The 27699-nt window shown below is 41.2% G+C and overlaps 1 protein-coding gene and 1 long non-coding RNA gene across 8 annotated transcripts in view; one reads left to right on the top strand and one right to left on the bottom strand.

Annotated features, from left to right (window-relative positions):
• The window catches only part of usp48 (ubiquitin specific peptidase 48), a 228428-nt gene that overhangs the window by 149416 nt on the left and 51313 nt on the right, over positions 1 to 27699 (bottom strand). For all 7 annotated transcript variants that reach the window (XR_006031174.1, XM_042088884.1, XM_042088885.1 and 4 more), the window contains exon 9: positions 2750 to 2832. Coding sequence is in view for 6 of the 7 variants with exons in the window: in XM_042088884.1 (XP_041944818.1) it covers positions 2750 to 2832 (83 nt within the window). In the remaining variant the exon portion in view is untranslated. The remainder of the gene's footprint in view (positions 1 to 2749; positions 2833 to 27699) is intronic.
• On the top strand, positions 24789 to 25900 carry LOC121706852. The gene is made up of 3 exons (XR_006031186.1): positions 24789 to 25031; positions 25344 to 25425; positions 25810 to 25900. It is a non-coding gene; the product is annotated as an uncharacterized LOC121706852 (long non-coding RNA).

The following is a 27699-nucleotide window of genomic DNA, read 5'->3' as shown; positions in this document are numbered from 1 at the left end:
CTACCAACATTCATCTGTCCTTTGTCAAATGTATTATGTTCCAAGTACCCTATGCGTAATTCTGCTTCATAAAGTTGAACAAATACATTTGCTTATTTCACAGAAAAATATAAATAGCCAGTCTACAGTGCAGAGTTGGTAAGTTATGGTAGGCCAACTTGCAGTGAACATACAAAGAGGGGAAATTATTTTTCTTGCAGCTGAGTAGCCTCAGGTGCGCACGTAGACATAAGGCCGAACATGCAAGCGCCAATGAATCGTGCTCTCACGGCAATCGCGCCGTTAAACTTAGATAGGTTAACATCACTCTAAGTTCGCCTTCAAGCAAGGAAAACGATGATTTGAAGACATCTGTTTCGTTGGAAGGGCAAGGGGTAGCAACAGGGCAACACAGAGACAGGCCCGATGGCAGGGCTGTTATGAGAGTATTAAAATATGGGATATTCTACGGGAAAACATTAAAACGGCAAGACAGCGGGGAAAGTTAAAATACGTGATAAACACGGAAAAAGTTGGCATGCATTGTTTCGGTCCCCGTGCACAGGGATTATTTGTCATACTATTAATCACATATGATTATGTGTGAAATTGTGAAAACAGGCGCAACACATTTGAAAAGGAAGGACTGGTAGCATGCAAGCTCACGGGAAAGATTGATTTAAGAATGTTATCACAAAGTGTGTGGCTGTGGCGCGGGCGGAAGACAATTGGCAGGGGAGGGTCATGTCTTTTTTTAACAATTCTGTCGGAGGGTCATTGAACAATTTCTAGCAGGCAAGAGAGGGTCATGCAACTTCCAACTGAAGCACTCAAAATTCCTCCGGTGGCCCCTTCAATAAATAACGATCAGTCCCTAGATTGCTGCTGGGCTATATGTCTTGGTTCTGTTAACAACTTATTGTCAAACGCATAGCCTATCTCGCGGTTGCATCCATTACAAACAAACATGCAATGTGAACGTCTGGGATTGGGGAGAGCACTAAATGCTCTACTGAATAAGCACGAAGTCAAACCTTTAAATGAAAAACACTCTTTAATAATCCAAAAAAATAAACCGCTAATGAAGTAAACTTGTGACCATCAAAAATCGTTTATCGCTCGTAACTCCGTGATACCAGGACGTAACAGGAAGGCATTTGGCTGAGCAATGGAGGTTAATATGCTCCATGTTTTGTCCAAATGATGACTGTCTATCATCGTTGCACTCGGAGAAAACCGGAATGTTTCATTCGTCCCCGTTTCAATCGTCCCGGTTGTACCTACTCAAAACGCAGATAACCTTATTACTCTAAGGTAGCGAAATTGCGTTCAGCATGATTCATGCCCAATTAATTCCCCCTGTTAAAGTGTTCGCCTTTGTAGTTTGGTTTCGTGATAGCCTATGATAAACGGCTAATGGCCAAATATGTGAAAACGTTAAAATACAGTAGGCGATAAACCCGGAAAAAGTTGACAGTGATTTTTTCATAATCACTTTGGAGGGTCATAGAAAAATGTATTGCTGGCGAGGGAGGGTCACGTCTTTTTGGACTAATGCTCCCCAAACTCCTCCGGTAGCCCCTTAAATAAATAACGAACAGTCCCTAATGAAGTAAACTTGTGACCATCAAAAATCGTTTATCGCCTGTAGGCCTAACTCCATGATAACAGGACGTAACAGGAAGGCATTTGGCTGAGCAACGGAGGTTAATACTCTATATTTTGTCCAAATGATGTCTGTATATCATCGTTGCACTCGGAGAAAACCAGAATGTTTAATTTGTCCTCTCTACGGCTGCAAACGGGATTCACTCGCAGTTAACCAAATATTTCTTTATTAGGGCAGGCATATTTCTGGCTATTACATTATTTCTAAACCAGTCTGCTAAAGTCTGTAGTGAAGTCTGTGTAGGGTTTTCCAGGCTCCATTTCTTTTTACGAGACACCCTGCTCACTTGAGCCATCTACCGGTTGTTTGGGTTGTTGCAGCGTCTCACTGGAAAAATACAAATTAAAGTCGCGTGATACCGCGTGATCCCACGCGCGGACCGCGAGTGAAGCTGGCCAATTCGAAGCACTGCCCACTGTAGGTCTGCAAAAATAGCACAAAGAGAGGCCAATCACTTGTCTGTCATTCTCTCTCCGTCTTGTCACTTCCCCTCTCTCTATCAATCTCGCATGAAATAGTCTCACAATAGTCTCACTCCAGACTATGGGAAATTGGCACCACCGCCGCTATTTCCCCAATGTAATTTGCTCTGTAACAGACATAATGCAAAATGTATAATATAAGCTTTTCCACATATATTGCGGTCACAAACTCTGATCCAATCGATTTAGAGTTTCCTTGTGGATGAGGTAATTTCTGAAAACGATGCCGTGTGGACCCTAAACTTTTTAAAAATGGTAAGTAAAAATATCGCTTTCAAGACGTTCGTTCTTGTGTGAACAGGGCCATAAAATACTGTCTGATTAGCTGCTGACAGCCACTCGAAATGTTAGCAAATGTGCTCTATTGAATTCACACCAATGCCAACTTTTTGGTTGTATCAGTAATATCTATAATAATATCAATAACAATTATAATAATTATTATAATAAGTCACATTTAATAAATAGGAAATCAGATGAATAAGGACAGAAAGAGGCAGATTTCTGCTTGGACCCTTCATAAGCTTGTCAAGCTCTGAGATTCAAGCTAATTCTAGCCAAGAACACCACAATTCACTGCACTGAGGGAGAAAAGGTGAGCACCTTTACAGGACAATACCTTTCCTTTCCAGAAATGGTCCCATATCCAGGATCTCTGGGAAATTAATGAAGGTGTTCAGCTTCTTTTTATGACCCGTTTTCCTGTGGAGTAATCAAAAAGATGAACAACCAGAGATTCAATTAGTCCAATTAATCCATTCTTTATCAATCAGCTATGCAAAAGGAACTCTATGCAACACTTAACCACTTTTTGAGGTAAGCATCATCTTTACATTTATTTTCAAGGAATATGGTCATGTGAAGGACACAGTATTTCACATACAGTGCCCTCCAGAATTATTGGCACCTCTGCTAAAGTTGACTAAAAACTATAAAGACTATAAGACTAGGGGCAGCCGTGCCTACTGGTTAGCACTTTGGACCTGTTACCGGAGGGTTGCCGGTTCGAACCCCGACCAATAGGCACGACTGAAGTACCCTTGAGCAAGGCACCCAACCCCTCACTGCTCCCCGAGTGCCGCTGTTGATGCAGGCAGCTCACTGCGCCGGGATTAGTGTGTGCTTCACCTCACTGTGTGTACACTGTGTGCTGTGTGTGGTCACTGTAATCACGGATTGGGATAAATGCAGAGACCAAATTTCCCTCACGGGATCAAAAAAGTATATATACTATACTACTACTATAAAAAAATATCTGTTGGTGATTTATTGTAATCTCACAATGAAAAAAATGGGAAAAATCCAACCTCTCATAAATAAATAAATATTTTTAACAAAAACACGTCACTCACAATTACTGGCACCCCTGCTTGCAATACCTTCTTAAGCCTCCCTTTGCCAATAAAGCAGCTTAAAATATTATCATGACACCCCATAAAGTTGGAGAATACAAAGCAAGGGATTTAAGACCGTTAGTCTTTACAAAATCTCCCCAGATCGTCCAGATTCCTAGGTCCACACTTGTGCATCTCCTCTTTGACTCACTCCTCTTTGTGCATCACTCACCGTTTCCCTGAGTTTAGATCAGGGAACTGAGATGGCAATGTCCGAAGCATGATTTTGTATTCAGAAAACAATATTTGTTTTGGTTCATTGACCTGATGAATGATCCAATCATGACCAACGTTTAGTCTCTTGGCAGAGATTGACAGATTTCCTTTGAAAATGTTTAGGTTTTTCTTGGTGTTCATAATACCATGCACCTTAATTAGGTTCCCAAGGGGCCTTAATAACAGGGAAAATAACAGCCCCACAACAGCACAGCCCAGCCCCTCCACCATAATTCTCATTAGGTATGGGTTCTTTTCAGTATAGCCATTCTTCTATGTATGTCAAACACACCTAAAGTGTTTCTAGCCAAAGAGCGCAATTTTCTGACAATCTGACAATAGACTAGCCTGGCGAGCCAGACCCACATTAAAATGTAGGGTCTGGGCACTCACCGTTCGCAGTGCTCAGTCCGAGGGGCGGGATAATCAGCAATAGGACAGCGGCAGCGCTAATGAGTCCCATGCGTTTCCCACCAGCGGAGCTAGTTGGCTAGTTCAAACGTTTGCCAACATAATAAAAGCTTAACTCGTGGCACACTGTTCGCCAGCAGCAACATCCATCTTATTTGTTCTCAAGTAGCAGGGAATTCAAGCCAAACCGTTGCAACTCTGCCATCAATCATTATGTTAAGCCCACCTAACGACTCTATACACGATTTCAATGGCCTGATTAAGTTTCGATTTCTGGAGCTCACAAGCCAACGGAGAGTTGCTAGACTAGCCGTGGCAGCAAACGTATTTTGCTGCCGCTAGGGGCGCGTCTAGATTTCTAGGCTAACAATAGACCACACTTCCAGACAAAGTCACTGTACCATTCAGTAACTCCTGCCATTTACATTGGTAATTAAATGACTGGACAGGCTTTTACCTGGCATGCCCTCTAAATAATCTATTAGCAGTGAGGTCACTTTTGAAGATTTTTTAGGGGACTTGGTGACCCCAGGATGATACCTTTGTTTGTAACTCTCCAACAGTGGTTCTTATGGAATCTTTTGCTTATCTTACCATCCTCCATACTGTACATGGGGGCAAGATAACCATGGGTCCTTGTCCAAGCATGTTTGTCACATTTCCAGATGTGTGTGTCAGGGATGGAAATTAAATATTTTGTACACATGCCACTGTGACTGGTGGATTCCAAAATCTACCAGCCACTCAACCTTTTCACCAGCCACTAGAGATACGGTATACAAATGTGATATCATGATTATAGTAACCTAAATTATGATGGTTATCGGCATTATTGCGATACAACTGAATTTTTCTCTAAATCTACCACCAATGTTGGACAGAACTCAAAATTGGCCTGTCCTCCATGCACAGTAACAACACTAAAGGTCAACTGAACAGCATTCATATGCCATAGTGTCATAAAACTGGTGTGGCTCCTTTAAGACAATCCTTTGGCGTGAGTTCTGGAGCTATCCAACTTGATCTAACTATATCATCTGATTTTAATATTTGCTTTGGACAAAGGCGTCTGATTTTAATATTCCCTTGTGACGTCTGCCAAATCCCATAACCATAATATGAACCTCTCCCCGTTGTATACTACACACAGATGTAACATATGAACACATCAGAATACAGTGAGAATACCCCAGAATTCTACAACGGCTTGTAAAATGTATGCCCCCCCCTCCAAACTGTGTAAATCCCCCCTATATGAAGAAATGAAGGTGGGGAATCCCCCCCGCCATTTAGAAATTAATTTTAAGCCCCAAATAGAAAATAAATGTTAAATATAGCCTAGATATTTGTAAATATTATGGTTATGGGATTTGGCAGACGTCACAAGGGAATATTAAATGTACATAACTGTGCCTTAGGCCTGTGTACCAGCAGGAAGGTCATACAGCCTGATGTTTATGAACATCCGAGGAACATCAGTGATAACATGGGCCGAGGGAGACAGCATGTCTGCCTATTCGGGCTAGTATCTCCATCTGGCCAGGGCCGGGTTTTGTACACTGGTGGGCACCTGCCACGTTGGCATGATTGACGTTTGTATGTTTTAGTATAACAGGCTTTGTCTTAGGTTTTGACACGGAGACGGATCGAGGAAGCAACCCAAGGAGCATCTTCTGTCGGAAGGCTCAGCAGCCGCTTCTAATAACAACCACAACTGTTAGACTCTGCACAGTTTTACTGTTTGAGACTTAGCCTGTGTTCTGTTATTCATTGTTGTACCATCTACAATAAATCATCATCTAATCGCCGATCCTGATCCCGCCGTCAAGCTTTATTGACCATCTTCAATACAGACATTAGAACTAAAACACAACGCAACAACCAGAGAATCCAACACCGTAAATCGTATTTTCCCTTATTACAGGCGTCAATGACGCAACAACACTGTCTTACAACATAATCTTTACTTACATGATTTTCTAATAGGAGTGTCATGATCAATTTGAGAATGTTTGATCGCTGTTTTGGTATCTTTCACATAATGAATGCGCCCTCTACAAAGTCAAAGTAGGCCTACTATGCGCTCTGTGTCTGTGCACGTCCGCAATAGATTACGTTCCTCAAATGGAGAACACATTCATGTCCCCTCGCGTCTCATGGCGACTCTATGTAACCCAAAATTACTGACAGTTCCTGATCGCTAAACTTTTTGTTTTGTTTTCCTTTCCTCAGTTAGCAGTAGACATGGAAGCACCTAGCATAATTTGACTTCAGCGGTGACAAGTCCTGCTGTGCAGAGAGAGAGCACCTGCAAAGTCCTGTGCACGTGTGTGTGTCTCTGCATGGGGCTAAATTCGATTCAAGTCAGAAGTTGGTTCGTCCGGTCCCGCATTCACATTACAGCGCTGTAAAATGTGTGCAGGAATTTCTCGCATTATGATGGCTAGAGTTGCGGGACTTGAATAAATGATGCGCTATACCCGCAATTCTGCGCTGACATTTAGGCCCTGCTGATACATGGTTTGTCATGTGTTGCATGAAGAGTTACTGAGATACTCCACCAAGATGAATGGATGTGGAGATTTGAATCCATTGAAAATTTTAACTTTAACGCAAACCATTTTTCACAGCAAATAACAGCTAACTAGCACCGTTTAAAAGCGGAGAAATGGCTCGTTCATGTGATATCTGTGTGATGAGCACTTCTCAAGTAGTTCAACAGAAAAGAATGGGTGAATTTGGACGCACTTTGTGTGCCTATTGTAGTGTCAAAAAGTGAAGCGCTGTGCCATGCTACGGGGAGGCTCACTGGTAGTTATTATAGTTAACTTCAAATCAGCACGATTTATCATTATAGGCTACTGATAACATTACATGATCCGTACGAGACACTTTCTTATTTTTAACCATCAGGGTCTATGAAAATTCGCCTGTATCTGATTGTAAATTTGTGGTATGCTAGCTATATTACCCGCCACAGTGGCTGGTAAAGTGACTAAATTCACCCGCCAGTGCATAAATTCACCCGCATTTGGCTAGTGCTAATTTCCATCCCTGGTGCGTGTGTGTGTGTGTGTGTTTGTGTGCCTGCATGTGTGTGCATATCTTATGTGTGTGTTTGTGTGTGTTCATGAGTGCGTGTGTGTGCATGCGTAGTGTACAGCCACTAGATGTACACATATTAATTTATTGTATGGTCCCCCATGAACGGAATTCCACGAAACTTGGCATGCATTTAGAGTGTGTCATAATGATGAAATTTGTGCAGTTTTGAACCTGTCAGCCAGTTAACTGCCAAACTACAATGCCTTGGTTTTTTTTTTGTTTTTTTTTTAACTAGGTGGCCCTATACATCAAATGAAAGGTTGACATGGCCCCTTGAGACCAACATACAAAAAATGTGTCCACCTAGGCCCTACGGTTCTCGAGATATTCACAGAAAAACTGTGTCCGCCCTACCCTTCTTTCAGGGGGTCCAGTGTGGCGGGGGGGGGGATCCGGAAGAAAAAAAAACTCAAGAGTTTGACTGATTTAAAAACGGCTCCTCCTGAAAACAAGCAAATTTGACTGCCAGTGCATTGAGCAAATTTGTCTTGACTCCTTAAAGCATAGGTTCTCAAAGTGCGGCCCGGGGGCCAATGGCGGCCCGCAAAAACATTTCTGGCGGCCCGCGATAACATCTGATAACATCTGTAAAAAAACTGTACAACTGTACTGTGTGCTTTGAAAAGAATGAATCTCCGTTTAGTGGTGTTTCGTGGCCGTCAGGTTTTCCTGTGGTGCTTTGGTAGCTGGAATTGGCCCTGAATAAGGCCTATGCTGATAAGAAGCAAGGCACACTGAGACTGTTTGTTCTAAATAAATTTGTACTTGAAATGGACTGCAACCAGAACTGTTATATCCCAAATTTGTCTGTTGAGGGTAGAGAACCCCAGGGATTGTGTGTGCATTACCATTTTTCTTAAGAAGTTTTGCCAGGTTTAGCCTCAGTTATGAATTAAAATGTGTTTAATGCAATAAATAAAAACTGTAGAGCTGCAACCTGGTCATTAAAATGTTTACAATTTTTTTCCCAGGTTTTTTTCATTAAAATGTTTACAATTTTTTTCCCAGGCCCTCACCAATCAAAACTTTGAGAACCCCTGCCTTAAAGGAACACGCCACCCAATGTCAGTTGTAATATATGTTCTTACCTTAACTTTCACGAGTTGAGTCATACCTCTCCCGTGTCTGTACGTGCACTCAAACGCTCGTGCAACTCTATTTAAGTAGGGAAAACGTGGATGTTTTTGATTACTTCTATCTATGGCTACGTCTGAGCCTGCTAGCATAACAACATGCTAACACATTTGCGCCGTACCCCAGAGCGTTTGAGTGCACATACAGACACGGGAGAGGTATAACTGAACTCGTGAAAGTTAAGGTAAGAACATATATTACTACTGACATTGGGTGGCGTGTTCCTTTAAAATAACTCTTCTTAAATGTAGTCAAAATGATCTTTCTAGAGAGAATTAGGTAAGTCTCTTCATGCTAAAAACAATACCAAATAGATATTTTGATCTTAATATGAGATTAATAACACTTGGGTTGATTTCATTTTTTTGCAGTGTATATTTCTTGTTGTCTCTATAAAACCTTGCCAGGTGTACTATATGTAGCAACCATTTTAGAAAAGAATAGAAAAACTCATCACATCACTCTGCTCTCATGGTAAAACTACATCACATTGTGTGTAACATTTACATTATATTTACATTTATTCATTTACCAGACAATTTTCATCCGAAGCGTTCAAGTCATGTGTCAATTCTATTACAAGGGACTACATTGTCCCCAGAGCAACTTGGGGTTTAGTGTCATGCTCAAGGGCATAATGGTGGAAGCCGGGAATTGAACGCACAACTTTTCATGCTACTGCATGCTAGCACAGCTCCTTAACCACTACGCTACCACCGGCCCTTAGCATCCCATAGCTGTTTTAAAATCCCTGGAACCTATTGGTTAAAACTAGCAAGTGTTCCCCCAGAAAAAAAAATAAGCATAGTGGGCATCTGAGCGCATCGACGTCGATACAGTCTGAAATTGCATCCGTTTCTCACAAAATGATATAAACGAGTTTCGCACAAAAAGGACTTTGATATGAAAAATATGTAACAAGCAGCATTTAATTGCAGTCATTTAATCTAAGCCTATCACTAATGATGGACAGAACTCCATGATGGCCTGTCCTCCATGGTTCAGCAGCAACAATATTAAAGTCAACAAAATAGCATTCATACGCTACAGCATATTTCTTATAAGAAACTCGGTATGTGAGTGGTAAAGCGGGAGAGAGAGAAAGACAGATGAGCAGCTAGCAGTTGGAAAAAAGAAGCTGGCAACCGAAGCAGTTGTTGAAGCAGACTTATAAAGTATGACCACTGAATAAAGTTGCAACTCCTCAAAATAAAGCTGTATGTCGTACAGTGGGTACTAGTTAAAAATGGACACTTCACTCACGAAAAACGTGATTCACGCAGCTACGTGAAATGTAAGTACAACTGCAGCTGCTTGGGGGCACCATAAGTCCGCTGTGGCATTCCGCGGTCGAATCGGACGGAGCATTCGAACGCAAGGGCTGTGATTGGCAGAGTTTTCAGTGTGTTGTTTGTCTGTGTTTTTAGCAGCCCCTGCAACATGCTAGTCCACTGTAGCCTATAAGCTTTGTACATAATGTCAAACATAGTTTTGGATTCAGTGGCAGGATTTCTTGATTGTACAGTGCCTGTCTCTCAGTAATGTTTTAAAATGAGAGCTTCGTCAGCTGGCAGTAGGCTACTTTGTCGGCAGTCATGAGAAGTTCGCTTGCTAACAGAACATAAATATGCTGCCCAGAAACCTTGTGAATAGTTCCTAATTTCTTTTCTTACACTAACAAGGTTAAAATATAGCCTTTGCCTACAGCATCTCCTTAACAGTAATGTTAACAAAATTACAGCATTCATATGACAAAGGAAAACGAATTCGGTTACTCAAGGCTGTGACACAGCAACCAGTGTACAGTCCTACCCAGTACTCGATGCAGCTAGCGTTGTCTGACAGTCAAGTGGGTTAATGCACGTATTTCCAAAACAGGTCTGCAACTTTCAGGCAGTCCTAAGTTCGAATCCAGGCAGGAATGTTGATGCAACGTTTTTCTTTAGAACTCTTTTTATTACATCAAAGTTGTAGCCTACTACAGACAGTCGATGAGGTGTTCTGAAGTAGGCTTAGGCTAGGTGTAGGCTAGGCTACTTTGCAACTTCCGCGGGGTAACGGGAGCATTTGTTTTTTAAAACAACTTGCATCTTTCCATTCCAACCGTTATTAGGCCTATTTTTATCATTTTTTTCTTTTTTTGCAAGGTGTTGCTCCTGGCAAGGCTTGTTTATAAGACGTTTGGTGATTAATTGATAGCTCTTTTTGGGACACGCTAAACTTTCTTTATAATGAGCGCATACAGGGAGTAAAACGACTTTTTGGGACATTAAGCTACGTTAAGCTTTTTCATGTTAAGGATTTTATATCCTTAATTTATTTATATATTTAGGCTACTTGCACAAACCCTGAATACTTTTATTGCCACACTACAATATTGGTGGTATTTGTTGTTACATTAGCTTCAGAAAGCACCGCTTCAGAAAGCTGCACTGCTTGTGAAAGAATGGGGAGGGGGGCTTGCAGCCAAGTGTGGAAAAATGCATCCGAGCACAAACCGACAGAACAGTGAACGAGTGGCCGATCCTAGCCTGGCCATTGGCCATCCCCTTGGTATGCTTCTCTTCTACAAGGGTCTGGGATCTCGGCTATTGACGATCGTTTGCAAGCTGGATGCGTGGACTCTGTAGAAGTTTGAAATGATTGGATCTGATTTCACCCAATCGCTAACGTTTGGCCGTGATGCATGTTATGCGCCAGCTCGATCGTGAAGTAAGCTACACTACAACGCTCACCAGAAATTGCGTGCGCTGTATACAACAACCATTCCCCACCAGAGCGAACAAGATGGATGTAAATGACCGATGCCGGCTTTGCGATACAAATTTAAGAGTCAGTGGAAGAATAGCAAATAGCAGATTACTATTCGACAGTAAGGTTGAAGATAACATATTGTAATGCTGATGAGAAGTTAGGAGACGGGGAGGCTGATATATCGTTCCAAAACTCCGGTAATTTATTTCCTATAGATGTACAGGCTAGTGCACGGGCAACAGGTGTCCACTACAAAACAACAAACTGATCGCTGATAAATCACGGTCTCAATCACGTCATTCACACTCATTGGCCAACAAAACAATGCAAAACAACACAACTCACTCGCATGTAATCCACTTCTACTCTGACTAAACTTACTAGACTAGCCACTTTTTACCACTAATAATAATAATAATAATAAAGCTTTATTTGTATAGCACCTTTCATACACAGAATGCAGCTCAAAGTGCTTTACATTTGAAGCATGTAACACAATAGTAGTCAGTCAGTCATTATCAATCACTTTTCTTTGCTGTTTATGATATGCTCAGCAACATATCAAAAATATAGAAAATTACGTCATAAGACTGGCAGCCTTAACCCTCTTACCCCCCACAAGCACGCCATATGGCAACTGTGGCAAGGAAAAACTCCCATATTCCAGGAAGAAACCTTGAGCAGAACCTGACTTAATAGGGGGAGCCCATCTGCTTCTGGCTGGCTGCGCCCTCCAATAGTAGCAGATGTAGAATAATCTGAAAATGTAGTCTACAGGATAAGATGAGTTAACTAAAGGCTTTCCTGTACAGGTATGTTTTCAGATCTTTTTTAAAAATATTTACTGAACTCGCCTGCTTGATGTACAGAGGCAGGGTGTTCCATAGTTTGGGGGCATAATGGATAAACGCAGCTTCTCCACTTTGTTTGTGGAGCACTTTGGGTACGATTAAAAGATTAGAATTGGATGATCTAAGTTTCCTTTGTGGTTGATAAGATATTAAAAGCTCAGAGATATATGAAGGTGCTATGGCATTCAGAGCTTTGTAAGTAATTAACATAACCTTAAAATCAATTTGACTGTCTTTCTGCCTCACTGTTTGTGTGCTATATTAGCACATATGCATAACCCCTCCCTCCATGCCACAGCCGAATTGTGGCCAGACTTATACCTTTTCTTAATATAGTTTAGAATTGATTTAGATTAAGTGTTATTTAGTATAATTTGTATTTTAGTATATCTAGTATATGCTTTATCTTCTACTGTCCTTATTGCTTAGTTGTGTTTTTTAAATGATATACTTTTAATTACTTTTTTCTGCTGCTAGTGAATGTGTGTGTGATGTCTGTATGCTACTGAGACCTTGAATTTCCCTATCTATCTATCTATCTATCTATCTATCTATCTATCTATCTATCTATCTAGACATCTTAGAACCTAGCCCCTTAGCTAACCTATCTGAACCCCTAAATATTCCCTCCCGGACACCTCCCCCCAATGAAAACACATCAGAACTCATTGACACATTCTATGACACAGGAGGCAGAGAGAGACACAAACACTCTTGCGCTCGCACACACACACACACACACACACGCCGGGAAAAGAGAAGACACAGGGAAACACAGGGGAAAGCCCAACATCGGGACAGCTGGACCTGGGCTACTCTGCGGGAGATCTGCCGTGGCCGCCGAGCTGTTTCTGACCTGAGAGCTGCCATGCCAACTGCAGACTAACTGGGCCTCTGACATCCTTCCATCCATCCGTGAACGGTGCACTTCACTGTCTGGTCGAGGGGATCTCTCAGGACAGCTGGACCTAGGCTAGCTACTCTGCGAAAGATCTGCCGTGGCCGCCGAGCTGTTGCTGACCTGCGAGCTGCCATGCCAACTGCAGACTAACGTTAGCCTAGCGGTGAGGAGCTGCAGTCTCACGGAGTAACAGACGGTCGCTGTTAGAAGTCCACAGAGTTGCGGATCTACACGATCGCCCACTACTTCAGACTGTGCTTCCAGTGATCTCCAGACTGCAGTCTACAAGGCCTAACTAACGTTAACGTGATCTCCAGACTGCCAGTGAATTCACCGGGTTGATCATTTGCAAACGTTAAAGAACTTTGTTGGCATATCGGTTGTGAAGACACTCTGTGCAGTTTTCACGGATCATCATTGCCCTTGGACATTTTCAGCTGGTTTGGAAATTGGACTAATTTTAACATCACCTTTCCCCTTTTTAAATATATTTTCTTTTTTTTTTTCACTTTTTATTTGTTTATTTGTCTGTCTTGTATGTCTTGGTGTCACGGGTACACTGGCGACTACACCGCTCCATCCAGCATTTTTTGTATTTGTTATTTTTTTAAATGTATTCGTCATGTCTTGATGTCATGGGCACGCTGGCGACTATGCCGCTCCATCCGGCATCGTTTGTCTTGTTACGTGTCTTGTTTGTTGGAGCGCTTTGGGTTGCACTACGTGCATGTTAAATGCGCTTTAAAAATAAAACTGACTTCACTTGACTTAACATGGGGGCAAATAGCCTCGGCTCTACAATATCATCACAATTGTCAAAGCTAGATGTGATTATTGAAAACCCGCCTTGTTCATACCTGGTCTGCCGCACATGCTGTAATTTAATATCGAGGCTACTGCGCGATACAAATCAAACTTTTCCCAAATCCCGTAGGGAGTAGGGCCACGACATCTTTGCCCGAAAAAAAAATGTGTTTAACAGTCCTTTTGTTCGGACTTCAATTCCTGAATATTTGGAAGCGTAGCCAGCACGGACTGAATTGCTTCATTAACTTCCGCCATTGCCAACTCCTCGAAGACTACAATTCAAACACAGCCCAGAATCTCAACGACGTCTCTCACAACTCCCGCCTCCTGCTCGCTGATTGGCTCGGGGTCGAATTGTTCGTTGCGAGCGAGGCCAATGGAGGAGTCCTGCCCCCTTCACAGCAGTTCACCTTTTAACTTTTAACTTGCAGGTCTTCATAGCCTGAATGGTAGGCTAGAGGAAGTGGGGGGAGGGTAAGATGGGATGACCAGAGCCGTCTTCACTGGAGCTGGGCTATGTACTAAGCCTATGTGCAGAGTTCCTGACACAAGAAAAGGTGCGTGGTCCACCATGAAAGCCTTATCCCTCATCCGCGCATCCTAAATGGAAAACAGACTATACCGTTATGTCATTATAAGACTTAGTTTTGGGTCTTTGACTTAGCCTATTTTATGGAAATGATTGGGAACAACATTTGTGCTATTCAGAAAGCATATCTTCTCTTTCCAGGCGTACACAGCTCGTTACCATATATGGGACTGCCTAAACAGATTTTCTAGCACATCTCTCCAAAATGCCATGGAAACTGATTTAGAAGAATGAGTTGTCCAAAATGTCTAAATCAGTTTTCACTTGCGTTATTACAAGACCACCCGCAATCATCTTCGCGAACAAACGGAAACAATCAAATAAATAAAAAAAGGCTACACAGTACAAAGAGGGCTTAAACTACTAACGAGCGAGGATACAGTTTCATAGAGACATCAGGAACTCTAACATTCTATGCTTTACCTGCTCGCCTCATCTAGAACATCTAGCGATCGTCTGTCGACCCTTCTACCTGTCCTGTGAGTTTACTTCGGTAATATTCAACGCTGTCTACATTCCTCCACAAGCCAACACAGATGCTGCGGTTTCAGAATTGCAAGAAGTGTTAAATAGACAACAACACACGCACCCTGAAGCTGCGCTTATTGTGGCCGGTGATTTCAATCAAGTACATCTGAACCGGTCCATGCCTGAATTTATTCAACACATTCACTTCCCTACACGTGGTGACAACACACTGGATCACTGCTACACACAGTTCAAGAACAGTTACAAAGCGAAGTCTCTACCAGCTTTCGGAAAATCAGATCATGCCGCTGTTTTCCTACTGCCTATGTACAATCAGAGAAGTCGGACGGACCCCCCAGTGACGAAGGAGGTCAAGCGCTGGACTGACCAATCGGAAGCCAGGCTACAGGGCGCCCTTAGCAACGTTGACTGGGAGATGTTCAAGACGAACTCTGCTGACATCAATGAGTTTACGGAAGTATCATTGAGTTACATCAATATGCTAACTGATTCCATCATCCCAACTGTAAAGTTCCGAAGCTTCCTTAACCAGAAGCCATGGGAGGATAGAGAAGTGAGAACGGCATTAAAGACACGCACCATGACTTATAATGCTGGGCTTAATTCGGGGGATATGACTGATTACAAAGCAGCATCTTATAGTTTACGTAGAGCTATTAAAGATGCTAAGCGGCGCTATAGAGACAGAGTTGAAGCTGATTTCTTGGAGGGTGATCCAGCACGAGTGTGGAAAGGACTCCGAACCATCACTGGCTTTGAAAGAAAGTCCCCTCCTATGATGAATGTGAGTAAAGCCCTCCCTGATGAACTTAATGCTTTTTATGCTCGCTTTGACATGAAAAACACAGACTATCTTGCACTAGCTGCAGCATGTGAAGCAAATGAGGATGCACCTTTCTGTCTCTGAGGTCGATGTGAGCAATGCCTTTAGGAGGGTTAATTGTAGAAAAGCTGCTGGACCGGATGGAATTTCTAACAGGGTTTTGAAATCCTGCGCTGCTCAGTTAGCTCCTGTGTTCACTTATATCTTTAACACATCATTGGCTCAAGAGACAGTTCCTACTTGCCTCAAGCAGTCTGTTATTGTTCCAGTACCGAAAAACAAAAGTCCATCATGTCTGAATGACTACCGCCCAGTAGCCCTGACGTCTACAGTGATGAAGTGTTTTGAGAAGCTTGTGAAAAACATTATCTTCTCATCCCTCCCTGCCTCTTTCGACCCCCTCCAATTTGCTTACAGAGCCAACAGGTCTACAGAGGATGCCATCTCAAACCTCATGCACACCACCTTAACTCACCTGGAGGAGGTGAATGGGAATTATGTAATAAGGATGCTGTTCATTGACTTTAGTTCAGCATTCAACACGATAGTACCTCTCACCTTGGTCACAAAGATGAAGGCCTTAGGACTAAACACCACCCTGTGTCACTGAATATTTGACTTCCTCACCAACCATTCACAAGTGGTTAGAGTGGGGGGTCTGACATCTGACTCATTAACCATCAGCACTGGTGCTCCCCAAGGCTGTGTTTTGAGTCCACTGCTGTACAACATCTACACACATGACTGCAAAGCCAACAGTAGTCATACCTCAACCATCAAGTTTGCAGATGACACAGTGATCTTGGGCCTGATTAGTAACAACAATGAACAGCTCTACTTGGATCAGATTGATGAGGTGGCACAGTGGTGTCAATCTAACAGCTTGACACTGAATATCAATAAAACCAAGGAAATGGTAGTGGATTACAGAAGGCAGCAGCAGAACTACAGTTACACCCCACTAATGATCAGCGGGCAACCTGTAGAGAGAGTCACAAGTTTTAAATACCTTGGTGTCCACATTACTGAAGACCTAACATGAACTGTTAACACTCAATATGTTCTGAAGAAGTCCAGACAACGACTCTACTTCCTTCGTCAGCTAAGGAAATTCAAAGTTTCTACATCCATCATGAAGGCCTTCTACACTTCAGCGGTTGAGAGTGTTCTAACTGGTAGCATCATCACCTGGTATGGGAACTCCACAGTTAGAGATTGTAGTACTCTGCAGAGAGTAGTGCGCTCAGCTGAACGTACAATAAGAACTCAACTCCCTGCTCTACAAGATATCTATTCCAGAAGAGTACTCCTAAGAGCCCAAAAGATTCTGAAGGACTCTTCTCATCCTAACAATGGATTATTCCTACCGCTGAAATCAAGAAGACGCCTATGTAGTCACAAAGCCAGAACTGAGAGACTCAGGAGAAGTTTTTATCCCCAGGCCATCCGAACTCTGAACTCACACTATACTGACTTTGCACACATTCACTACTCAGCACTCATGACCCCCCCCCCCACACACACACACCTACAAGACTTTTAGCACTTTTACATCCCTCACCCTATGCTATAGACCTTTTATTTATTTTCTTAACACACACACATCTGACTTTCTCCAACTTTTGCACATCTCCATAGAACTTTTTATTTATTATTTTTGATTTCTCCTCCATCTACCCATGTCCTTGATTGCCTAGCCTTTCTGCCCCCCCCCACCACCCCCATCCCCAACACACACACAAAAAACACACACACTTACATCATCACTGTCATCACCTCACATACATACAGCACACTGCTTGCTACAGTAAGCCTCCTCTACTTGCTGCACACTGCCCCCCCCCCTCCCTACATACACAGCACATTGTCTTCAGGATCTTCTCTAGCACACATCCTCTACATACTTACAGCACACTGCCCCCACCTACCCACACTACACACAGTCATTGCTACACTCCCCTCCCGCCCACACACACATCTTTACTGTCATCACTCACATACATCATACATACAGTACTCTGCTTGCAATAGTCCCTTCACCATACTTGCAGTACACTGCCCCCCCCTCTCCCCTACATACACAGCACATTATTTCATCAGGAAGCTTCTCCAACACACATCCCCAACATACTTACAGCACACTGTGTCCCCCCCCCCCCCCACACACACACATATTGCACACTGCCCTCTCCCCACATACACAGCACACTATCCCATCTCCCCGGTCATCCTCCCAACACACAGACAGCTAGACAGCTAGGCTACATGCTGCAACACAGGTATGAAATATATTATGTCTTATTGCATTGCATGTAAATGCAATGGACTATTATCACTGTTCTTCTTATTACAGTGCATGAAAATGACCAATGTAATTTTACTTCAAGCTTACATTGGTTAGCATTCATTAGTGTATTCTGAGCATCATTCTGCTGTATTAAAACAAAGAATGTTGATCAATATTGAATTGACCATTTATTTTTACTGACTGTCATATACTCTAAGCTAACATCTAACCAAGTAAGTGGTTTTCAAGAATACTGTAAGACTGTGTAATCTGAAATCATACTGTAAGTAATATAATGTTATACACAGCAGCTTTTTTGCATTTACATGCAATGGTAATTCCCTGGAATTGCATTTTCTAGTTGACCTTGTTGTTTATAGGCAACATCAACTTAGTCGCGGCATAAAGACCCCTGGATATCTTCATTAAGTACTTAAACGTTTGAATTAGCTGATTAGCCTAATTAGCTCGCTTGCCACCACTGGCTAGACACTGCAGTCAAAAGGTTAGCGGTTTCGCCGTCACGCCCCCGAGGCGAAATTTCGCTGGCCGAAAATCGCGAGGTGTTTCGCTGTGTGGAAACCCACCATAACGCTATGCTCCGGTGGATCTAAGCAGTTAAGTTAACTGATAAAGATAACGTTATGCTCCAAAGTTATAAGTTGATGCGGCGGCAAAGCTGTGGGACATAAAGTTAACATTTAGACTTACAACATTGCTGTACCATACGTGTCCATTCGTGTTTACTTTCTTTAGCTTTAAAAATGTTTGAAGTATGAATCGCGGACTGGTATTTAACGTAGGTAACGTACTTCCTGGTTTGCCGCGGGGCATTTTGAGAGTTGTAGTTCCAGCGGTAGTTTCCTGCTCACAGAAAAGACTGCATGCGTTTTGAATAGGCATTTTGGGAGTTGTAGTTTCCAGCGGTAGTTTCCTGCTCATAGAAAAGACTGCATGCATTTTGAATAGGCTTATGGTAGGACTTAGGAATATAGTGCTTAATGTTTGAATGTAGTGCATAATGTTTGAATGTACATGCAAATTATGAAATGATGATGACGATGATGATGATTATGGATTATTATTATTGTTATTATAGTATATTAATAATATTATTATTTATTTGTATTTTGAATGTTATTTAATGTTATTGGGCTATTGAGGTAAAGAACTGGGGAGCTGTGTTGGTTGTAGTATGCACATGGAAATTGAAACATTGCATTTCTTATTATTCCAGGTTTATTACTTGGTTCCCTTTTGAACAAAAAATAAACAAACAAATGTGGAATACTGAGTAATATCCTATGTACGCTGGGTTGCCCTTTCTGTGGGGAGAACACGGAACAGTCAGTCTATATAAACCAATGAATTAACTTGATGACCCTGAATAAAGAAACACAGATGATTTCACGGATTAAACTAAGGTAGTCCATCATTAAGTCTCTTGTTATGTGCAGGTGTGCCCGTTCACACACTACTAAACGTCATTAACCACTTAAGTCCAGACTACTGAAGTTAGGAAACTATCATGGTCCAAACTTACAACCATGTTGTTTTCACTCTCAGGCTGTACAGTAGGCCTATTGAAAGTAGGCTAATGAGCTTAAAGGAGAATTCCGGTGTGATATTGACCTAAAGTGTATCGAAACATGATACCGAGTGTGAACGTATGTCTCATAGCCCATCTCGGCTTGTCCCCTGCACTCCAAAATCTGGCACTAGTTAGCCGATGCTACCAACATCTTTTTCAATAGTGGTGCTTCGGCATCGGGCTAGCCATGCAAATAAATCACTGTTTTACACCCATTTACGAGGCTCAATGTATCTCCACACTTCATTGGTAGACTTCCGAGGGCCCTGACATTTAAAACGAGACATTGAGAACTTTGAAAAAGCACTGGTAGTTTACTTACAAGACGATTTATACAGACAGTATCTTCACGAAGTTTAGCGTTTGCAGCCATCTTGAATTTAGTCACGATAAGTCGAGCAACGAGTAAGAATGAACAGCTATGATAAGGGATCAGATTCCAAAAATAATTCAGTGGAAATGCATGGATTCCAGTTGCTGCTACTGGAAGAAACTGGAATCCATGCATTTCCACTGAATTATTTTTGCATCCAGCTCCTAACGTTTTGACAAGCATTTCTACCAATTGACCTTGTTCCTGCCCATCTCTAGCTTTGCTGTCTCCATCCTTTCTGTTTTTGTTGTTTGCAAAAAAATATATAGTATTTATTGGTAACCAATAACAAGTGCAATTTGTTAATCGCGGTCATTCTCTCTCCTGCGCAAACAAAAATGTGTTACGTTCCAAGTAGCAGTGCGTTCTGCACACTGTTCAGGTGAATTAAATGTGTAATCAGTCGCATAATGTAGCTCTTCTGACTTATAGGCCTACTTGTTACATTTGACGTTCCCACCATTTAAATGAGATGAATGTGACATCTAGATTTGTTTTTATATAATAGCCTAATAATAATAATAATAATAATAATAATAATAATAATAATAATAATAACAACAACAATAACAATAACAACACGGGGGTCCGGGGGTGTCTCCCCCGGGATTTTTTTTTATTTTCTGGTTGCTAATCACGCTATTTTAACATGTGTTGAGGGACAAGCCCATCTTTTTTCTGACGCACCTCACGTTACCCCATGCATTAAACCATGTCACTGCTTGAATAAATGAAACACATAGCCTACTGAACATGGGCATCGTCATAGTCCACGATGACAATGAATATGTTTAGCCTACTTGGTTTCTGACAGAAATTACGTTTTGTGCCAACATATTGTAGAAACACAACCACGGCCTTTAATTGGTGAACGGAGGTGCAAATCATCTCCTTTACTTTCTTTGGTTATTCTAAAGTCTTCGATTCACTTTAACATTTTACCTTCGCTACATTAACAAATATGCAATTTACCTTCGTTAGGCTATCAGTGATACTTTTTGCTTCGAATCGCAATTGAGTGCGTATCATGCCACATGATTTCCAAGAGGCCTTTAGACAGGCTCATTTCTGACTTCACTAGAATATTATTGCATTTGTTTATGTTGTAAGACGTGAAGAAATGATGGACATCGGCAATAGCCAGGCTACTATATAGAAATACTTTGAAATTCCCTTTGAGTTGGATCTGCTCCACCAAGTTTTGCAGAAATTGTGCCCGCGTTTCTTTGCGATATTGTTGACAGAAACTATTTGTGTGGCGCAACCTGTTAAATATTAGTAGTTAATAAACTGCAACGTGCCAATTTAGGTTGAAACTAAACTATGGCACTTACGTTCAGCTTATAAATGTACAAATGTAATGAATTGTAATGTAGCCTAGCTTGTTCAATGGGCTGAGGTGCAGTGGCTGCAGGACTAAAGCAAGCGAGAGATGCAAGAGTGGACAACAGCTCATGCGCTTGCTAGAGATTACATTTTTTTAGGGCCAGTACAAATGACCTCCAATTGGGCCGCCAATTGTAAGTTATGGTAGGCCAACTTGGAGTGAATATACAAACAGGGGAAATTCTACTCTTAGCTGAGTAGCCTGATGGTAGGCAGGTGCGCACGTAGAAATACGGCCGAACACTGCAAGCACCAATGAATCGTGCTCTCACGACAACCACGTCGTTAACTTAAATAGGTTAACATCACTCTAAGTTCGCATTCAAGCAAGCAAAACGATGATTTGAATACATCTGTTTCACTGGAAGGGCAAGGGGGTAACAACAGGACAACACAGAGACAGGCCAGATGGCAGGACTAATGTTATGACAGTATTACAATAATATGGGATATTCTACGGGAAAATATTAAAACGGCAAGACAGCGGGGGAAAGTTAAAATATGTGATAAACCCGGAAAAGGATGGCACGTTAGGTATTTTTCGGTCCCTGTGATGATTTGTGAAATTGTGCAAACAGCCTTTTCAAGTCATTTGAGAAGGAAGGAGTGGTAGCATGCAAGCTCCCAAATTGACGCTCATCTGAGAAATGGAGTTTTGGATAAGGTTTGGATAATGTTCAGCTTCGGCAGCTTTACAATGACTGAGGAAGCCAAGAGACGAGTCCATAGCAACCAGTTCATGTGTTGAATTTGTTATTATCCAGTGTGCTTTGTTGAATGGTCTTAATGTTTTATTGTTTTATTTCATGTGAATACTTACTAGAGGAGTAACTTATTACAAGTAGGCTAATGCAGTTGCAGGAAGTGTGCATTTAGTTTCCATGCTTATTGTGTTTCCACAACAATGTTAGGGAGTAAATCTACTGAAATGGCCACCATCTTGATGAAGTGTGATGTGTAAGATCAGAAAGCAGAGGTTGATTTTAGAACGGTAGCCTAAGTCAATTTGTTTTCATAGCGCCTAAGAGCGTGGGCGGAAGACATCGACAATTGGCCGGGGAGGGTAATTTATTTTTTGAAAATTCTGCTAGAGAGTCGTTGCAAAATTTCTTGCAGGCAGGGGAGGGTCATGCAACTTTTGATTGAAGCACTCAAAATCCCTCTGATGGCCCCTTTTATAAATAACGAACAGTCCCTTAACTGCGTCTTTTGATGTCTTTTGCAACATCTGCTTGTTAGGCTGGGCTACTGTCAATGTCCTTGTGCAGGTAATTGTTTTACAATTGCTGGTGTACAGGCTATAATCAATTAGCTAAATAATTTGTCCAGCTGTTTAAAAAATGTTTTGTGTTACATTCAAATGAAAAAAAGTGCAATTGATATCTTTTTCGTTGTCGTTTGAACATCGGCAAGCAGGCATGTTGCAGTTGCAATTTAAGTGAAATTTCTACAATATCCTACCCTGGAAATCCAGAGTTCTCGCGAGAGCACAATTTGAATTGTGCCCGCAAGATACTCTGGCCACGAGCAATGATCCAAATTTCTTCTCTCTCGAGCGAGAGGGACCAATCAAATCGGTGTAGGCGGGACAAAGGCGAGCTACACTGATGACCGACACTGATGAATTGTTGTGATTGGTCGTAGCGTTATCCAACTGCGTGCAGTGAGAGTTTCAAATGCATGCTTGGTGCCGCCCCTCGAATTGGGCCATTTTCATTACTCGTGGCCAGACCCTTAATCTGAAAGATTCCAGGGTCTGGTTTACCAGGCTAACAATATCCCAACCTATTTAGAGTTGTTTCGTTAAGATAAAATTCTTATTTAAATTTTGGGTTCGGAAAGGACGTTTTTTTGCCTTTTTTATACATGGCAGGACTGTACAGTGCGACATATATGTCGCACATGCTACAAAAGAATTTGTTTGTGCGATGGATGAGCGTAAATCCATCATTGTGCGATGATGGATTTACCAACGTAGCACTGGTGCGATGCAGTTTTGCTTATGACAATACAATGCATGCGTATGAGACTGACAGGGAGGCTACAGCAATTACCTTCTACTGTGATCAGTGCAACTGGCTACGTTAAAAAAAATAGACCCGTCTTCTGTTTTGCGCGTTGCGAACGGAGCGTTCCAGTTGCGCGCCCGGTGAAGGCTCCCTGTGAAACGCTCGTTTGTTTGTTTGAAGTGCGTATGTAGGCTATAGGCTACTTCTGTGAGAGGGGAATCAATGTAGGCTACTTTATTTTCAACTTGGTAGTTGCAGTCTAAGCTATTAAAAAGCATGTCTACTTGTTTGTAGGCCTAGTATCCAAGCAATCCAACTCCAAATCAAACAACACCTTGCAAATTATCCTCGCGAATCGAACAAGTGATAGCTATATTTAGCCTAAAGCGAAAGTATCTTCCGACCAGGCTGAGGTGAATTCAGATTAGGCAAGCAGAGGTAGAAGTTTGTGGCAATCGCCTTGTTGCTCTGCACTTTTAGTTCAGTTTAAAACGAACAACTTAGTATCCAAACAACACTATTCAGATCTAAAACAAAAAATGTCACCGGGACGTTCACTTCTATCTGTCAAATATGAGCCCACTTCATGCTTCAACATTTTCTCCCTCTCCTTCCCAGTTTCAAGTAAGTAAATTCTGTATGTCTATCACATCCATGTCAACATAATTAACATAGGCCTATAATTAACATAGTCTAATTATATTGTGATGTTACTAACATTATTAAGGATGGTTGTTAACATTATTGTTGAAGGTCATCATTTGTAATGTTAACTTAGCTGTTAGTATTGGAATGGTAACTTGGCATGCACTAGTATTAATGATATTAACACGTTATAACCAATTCACATTTTCTTGAAGAACCCAAAACGATGAGAATGTAAAATAATGTCAATTGCTGAATAGTCATGGGTTAACTTTAGGTATAAGTTAGAAGCTAGGCTAATTAACGTTGCTCAACTGTTTGCCTAGCAAAAGCTAGCTAGCCATAGTTAAACCATAGGAAACATGGATGGGTGAGGTAACATTACAGTAGGTTCACTTGATGCTGAGGAAGAACTTTCCCATGTGTGTCAGGGTTAACTATGTTAACTATGTTTTCAGGCATGTCTGTAACGTTAACGTGGTGCAAAGGAATGTAACCTAGCATGATGCGGTAAGGATAAAACATGACTAATGTTTGTTTAATGGACAGGGAAGCACTGCAGGTATTGTGCATATTTAACCAATTCCCTTACAGCATAAATGTACAGTGTAGTGTACAGTAGTGTACAGCCAACGTTTGCACCGCTGTGGAACGAGTGGCCACCTGGAAAGACTGCAGCATCTTTTGGTTGATTCTGAACAGTGCTGGTCATAAATTCCCCATACCCTTTCGCAAACGTCCTCCACATCTATTCTATATCTATCTATTGGAATGGTGTTTTTTCCTACTATCATCCTATTTTTAAAGAAGGCCTGTGGGCATTGGACTATGGGTTTTCTACAGGAATAGGCAGGTTATGAATAGGAACTGCACTAGTTATAATACATTCACAATGTACAAACGAGGCTGCTTCATTTGTGAGTCTGTAAGATCAGCTACAGTTAACTAGTTTCTATCCTGTGTATGGAGTTTGAAAAATGTTCTGTTTTTCTGCAGGTAGATTTCGGTTTTGCATCCAGAGTCCTCCAGCAAGTTAGCAGAGAAATGGAACCTGTTCTTTCCTGAAAAATAAATTTGCATGGCCAGGAAGGAGAAGACTGCAGACCTTCTCATGTACATAAACAACCTCTCAGCAGGTATTTCATTTTAAAAAATGTATAACTGAAGCTGGCTGCAGAATTTGAACATAAAATTGACTACATGACGACTCAAAGGTCAGCAATAAGCAGGGTTTTTGATTCTTGGATGAGACCTTTAGGGGGAAATTCACATACAACACCTTACAAAAGTGTTGAATAGGTTATTGTTGTTATGTTTAAGTGTATTGAGATTAGATTTAGGTGTGCTTGAGCACCCCTAAAAAGAGTCCCTGCTATAAGCCACCTTGTTCTAACTTAATTCATGTTAGAGTATTTAACAATAGTTTGTTTTAAATATTTATGTTGCAGAGAAATGAGGAGATGTGGCTTTGCAGCTGCTGCCCATGCTGATCCCACCAAGAGAGTCAGGCCTACCACCATTGATGAGCCTGTGAGTTAAGACAATTGTTACAAATAGAACGAGCACCAACTATTGGCACTCCTGGTAAAAAGAGCTATCCCAAATCGTCCAGCCATATTTACTAGTATCAGTATCAGAGGCGAAAGAAAGTGGTGACTCCCTACCTTTGGTGGTCATAAAGTTTAAATATGTGGTTGAGTTCCGGAATTGAAGCAAATAAAAGCTTGGGCTATTAATCAAGTTTTTACAATGCTTTTTACTCACCTTTATCAAGGGTGCCAATAAATATGGATGGTGCTGTACATTGTAGTTTGCACTATTTCACTAATGACAGGAGATTATAATGCTTTTATGTACTATGTACTTTTACTTAATCATTTTGTGTGTGCGTGTGTGTGTTTTTTACCTCCACAGATTGGAACGAACATTGCTGAGTATCTCACATGAGCAACGGCGGAGTACCCATTTGTATTGTACGTTTTTTCCTCCATTTTTTTACTTGACTTCTTGGTCGTTTAAGTTAGAGGCCATATCTTGGAGAATCTAGTTTTACCATTTTATAATGACTTTACTTTTAAGAAATGATGTAAATGAAAATATCAATAAAAGAATGGTTGAAATCTGAATCTTTTGTTTATTTCTTAAGCAGTGTAACATTGGTAATAATGATTAAAATAAAAACCACCAATAATAATTGGTGATGGTGAATGAATAATGTTAACCCAATTTTTAACCCAGAATTTGGGTTGTAATTTTTAACCCACGTATTGGTAGCTTTAACCCAGCAATGTAGTCATTTTACCCAGCTGCTGGGCAGAAAACATAACCCAACATGCTGGGTTGGTTAAGGGCTGGGTTAAGATAACCCAATGTTGGGTAGGTCCTTATCTGACTCTGCCGCTGTGTTAAGATAACCCAATGTTGGGTTGGTCCTTATCTGACTCTGGGTTATTTTTGGGTTATTTCTAACCCAGCAGTTTTTAGAGTGTAAGAAAAACTCCATGGCATGACCGGTCTTTCTGATACCAGTTGAAAAGTCAACCAAACAATCAAATAACATACCATGCTGATCATGCTGTAGTCAGGTGAGATGTTTGCAACTACATGACCTTTTATCAATCCAGTTGTAGCAGGGTATATACAGAAATACCAACACGACTTCGAGCTGCAACTAGCGGCAACCTTTCGAAATTCAGTGTTGGAGGTAACTAATTATAAAGTAACGGATTACAGTCATTTTGTTACTTAACTTTCTGAGTAAGAAAGTGTAGCAATGCTTACAATTCAAATCAAGTATAAAGTTACTGGATACTTTGTTCCTTTTTTGCTTCAATAAAAACACTGGCCTATACACAATTATTTGTTATTTAATCCTAACCCAAGATAAAAAGTTATTTCATTGTTATGTGTAGGAAGAGCACACACCACTTCTCCAGCACTACACTCTTTATTTCACTATCATTCTCTCTCAATCAAGACAAAATGACAAATGAAAATCAGAAAAGGTTTACTGGACTTTCTTCCAAATAGGCCCACGACCATACGCAGTACACACACACACCCTTGCTGTCTCATATACTTTACCAGTCAAGGTATCACATTCAAAAATAGGTCACATTTTACAAAAATACTAATTATTGATTGGGTGCTGCTGGAGAATGTGGGCCCCATGATGAAAAATTTAAAAAAAATAACCCCTTAAATGATGACTTCTGGGGAATTTTGTGAAAACTAATTGATAAATTGACTTAAAATATATTATATTATAATATATTAATAGCATATTACAATACAACCTATAAAAACCTACACAGGTTGTTATATTCAACTAATTTTAAGCAAGACTATTGGGACTTTGATCTCATCACATACTACATCAAGGGAGTAAGCCTAGGGCCTATAGAGAGCCGAAGTCAAGCCCTTCTACTTCCGGTCCATGGGACCCATCTTTCAAAAAAATATGAACGGGAGTTAATAGAAATAACAATAATTTTTTGGTCCAGTTTGAATTGTGCCACGAATTTCACATATGATGTGTGTGAATTTAAAAGATAATTTTTCACGTCAAGAAAGTACTGTTGTTCGATAGACTTCAAAAGTTATGTTGGTTTTTTGAGAATCCGCTCAGTGGACTACATCTCTCATCTCGAACAATGTACGATCGAAAGATTAGCTGTTATGCTAGTTAACGGTTGCATCTTGCTGCCTGCTATGTCACTCTTATGTACAGTCTATGGACGAATACAACTTACCTGATGTGTTTAATTCTCTGACTCGTGGTATTTTCATCGGCAAGGAAAGCCT

This window comes from Alosa sapidissima, chromosome 4 (genome assembly GCF_018492685.1).
Source record: "Alosa sapidissima isolate fAloSap1 chromosome 4, fAloSap1.pri, whole genome shotgun sequence".
Classification (NCBI taxonomy): Eukaryota; Metazoa; Chordata; class Actinopteri; order Clupeiformes; family Clupeidae; genus Alosa; species Alosa sapidissima.
The sequence above is the reverse complement of the archived record's forward strand: the minus strand, read 5'-3'. Positions and strand labels throughout refer to the sequence as shown.